We start from the raw sequence: 1914 nt of genomic DNA, 5'->3' as shown, positions 1-1914 counted from the left end.
CACAACACACACACACACACACACACACACACACACACACACACACACACACACAAACACAGGCACTCACACGCACACACAAACAAAGGCCCCAAATAGTAAATGTTTTTCAATACCTTTCACTTATTTAAGGAACTAGGTAACAATTGCTTAACATAAACAAGTGTAACTATGTCCTGGAACGGAGGAGAGCATACTCTGCCTCATACAGTTGTTTGTTCTGTGGTTGTGGTTGTCAACATCACACACCAGCATCGCCTGGCAAGACCCATCTCAATTGATCCCCAGCCGCCTAGCCACCTGAAACGTGAACTCTGAAGTAGCCCGTGTGGCCACGGGCTAATTGGGTAGGACTGTCTCTGCGTCATCGTTTTCAGCACATGTCAATTGAGGTGGAGCTTTCAGTCGAATTAACCACACGCCCACGGAGCTGTCGTCACCTCTCAAGATTAGTCACGGTTCATTTTTTCTTGGGTCTCCGTTGCGACATCAGGACCTATATAGGCGCACCTGTCGACGAACAGCTGCCAAAGGAGGACAGCCAGGGAACAGATTCAGTCGCGCAATTTGGTCTATCTTGCAGGACAAGAAAAGAGACAACACACTACAGAAGAAAATGATTGCAAATATCCAGTTTTGCTGTTTATCGGCCCTTTTAATTCTAAACTTGGCAGAAGCCAAACCCCTGTCTAACCTGCAGGTAAGTGGATGCGCCATGCGTCACTCCACTCCATTTGTGCATCAACGCCTCTTATACCACAACGATTTATGCTCAATAAGGCACATTTGAAGTGGCTTTCATTGGCGGCTAACTGAGTTATGTTTTTATTTCCGCCAGAGCTTGAAGCAGTTTCTGGAGGAGGCAAGCAACACGCCCTATTACGCGTCGGAGGAGACGGAGGTGGAGGGGAGAGACCTGAACACGGAGAAGACGGCGTTCGATGGGGCAGCAGAGGCGCGTGCCTGGGACTCGGACCCGAGCAACTCCGAGCTGGAGGGAAAAGAGAACGCGCTCGCTCGTCTCCTCATGGACGTTATGACGTCCTCCAAGCGCTCGTGGAGCCGCTTCAAGAAAGGCGGGATGAGGAGCTGCTTCGGCGTCCGCCTCGAGCGCATCGGCTCCTTCAGCGGTCTGGGATGCTGAAGGACATAATGGTAAGATACCATTCTACCTGCGTCAATTAAACCTTTAAACCAACACAGGGACTGTGATATGTATTCGTGCGAACGACTTATTATGTAACAAAAGAACATGTCCTGTCAAATTAACTCTGTTGATGAATGGGGTGCAATAATAAAATGGTTTCTGATGGAAGGTTTCTGTTGTTTCAACAGGTATTGATGTATGTCGATCAGAGCACAAGAAACGACCCTTACTTGAACTGTTCGGAAAGGATGTAGGCTACCTCTCCCACTCAGAATGTATTGCCTGAGAGTTTACAATGGCGTTTGTGATGAGATTATTTAAGTTTGTCGTTTGCTTTTGTTGGTTCTTATTTAAAACTGTACATAATAATTTTCATTTTCAAATGATGTTGGGCTCTTGCTATGTTGTTGGTTAATTTATCTATTTATTTTATTGATGGTATTGCAGCGAAATAGCCTACATATATATATACATTTTGTGTAATAAAATACATTAGTGATGAGCTTTTACTGTGTTTTTTGCGGTACCAATCCTGATCGACATACACATACAAAATAGCATCCTCTCTGGTCCTCACTGGTCAACACTCAATGTCCGTTTGTTGGACTTATTGTTGGACATATTGATGAAGAAGCAATCACATACTACATACATAGGCTACAGTGTCATACTACAACACCTGTCAACTCAGCAGTTTACTGAGAGGTTTAGAGCAGACAAGGGACCTTTACGCACCCATGCGTCTTACATCTCTACCGGCCATTGGG

At 45.5% G+C, this 1914-nt stretch overlaps 1 protein-coding gene across 1 annotated transcript; it reads left to right on the top strand.

Moving 5' to 3' along the window:
- Positions 1-616: 616 nt before the first annotated feature.
- Positions 617-1144, top strand: nppal (natriuretic peptide A-like; the record flags this gene model as incomplete). Its single annotated transcript, XM_080533870.1, has 2 exons — positions 617-700; positions 839-1144. 2 exons carry the CDS (start codon positions 617-619, stop codon positions 1142-1144), a joined length of 390 nt encoding a protein of 129 aa, XP_080389996.1.
- Between the last annotated feature and the right edge of the window lie 770 nt (positions 1145-1914).

Source organism: Nansenia antarctica, assembly GCF_963989245.1.
Source record: "Nansenia antarctica genome assembly, chromosome: 6".
NCBI classification, from domain to species: Eukaryota; Metazoa; Chordata; class Actinopteri; order Argentiniformes; family Microstomatidae; genus Nansenia; species Nansenia antarctica.
The sequence above is the reverse complement of the archived record's forward strand: the minus strand, read 5'-3'. Positions and strand labels throughout refer to the sequence as shown.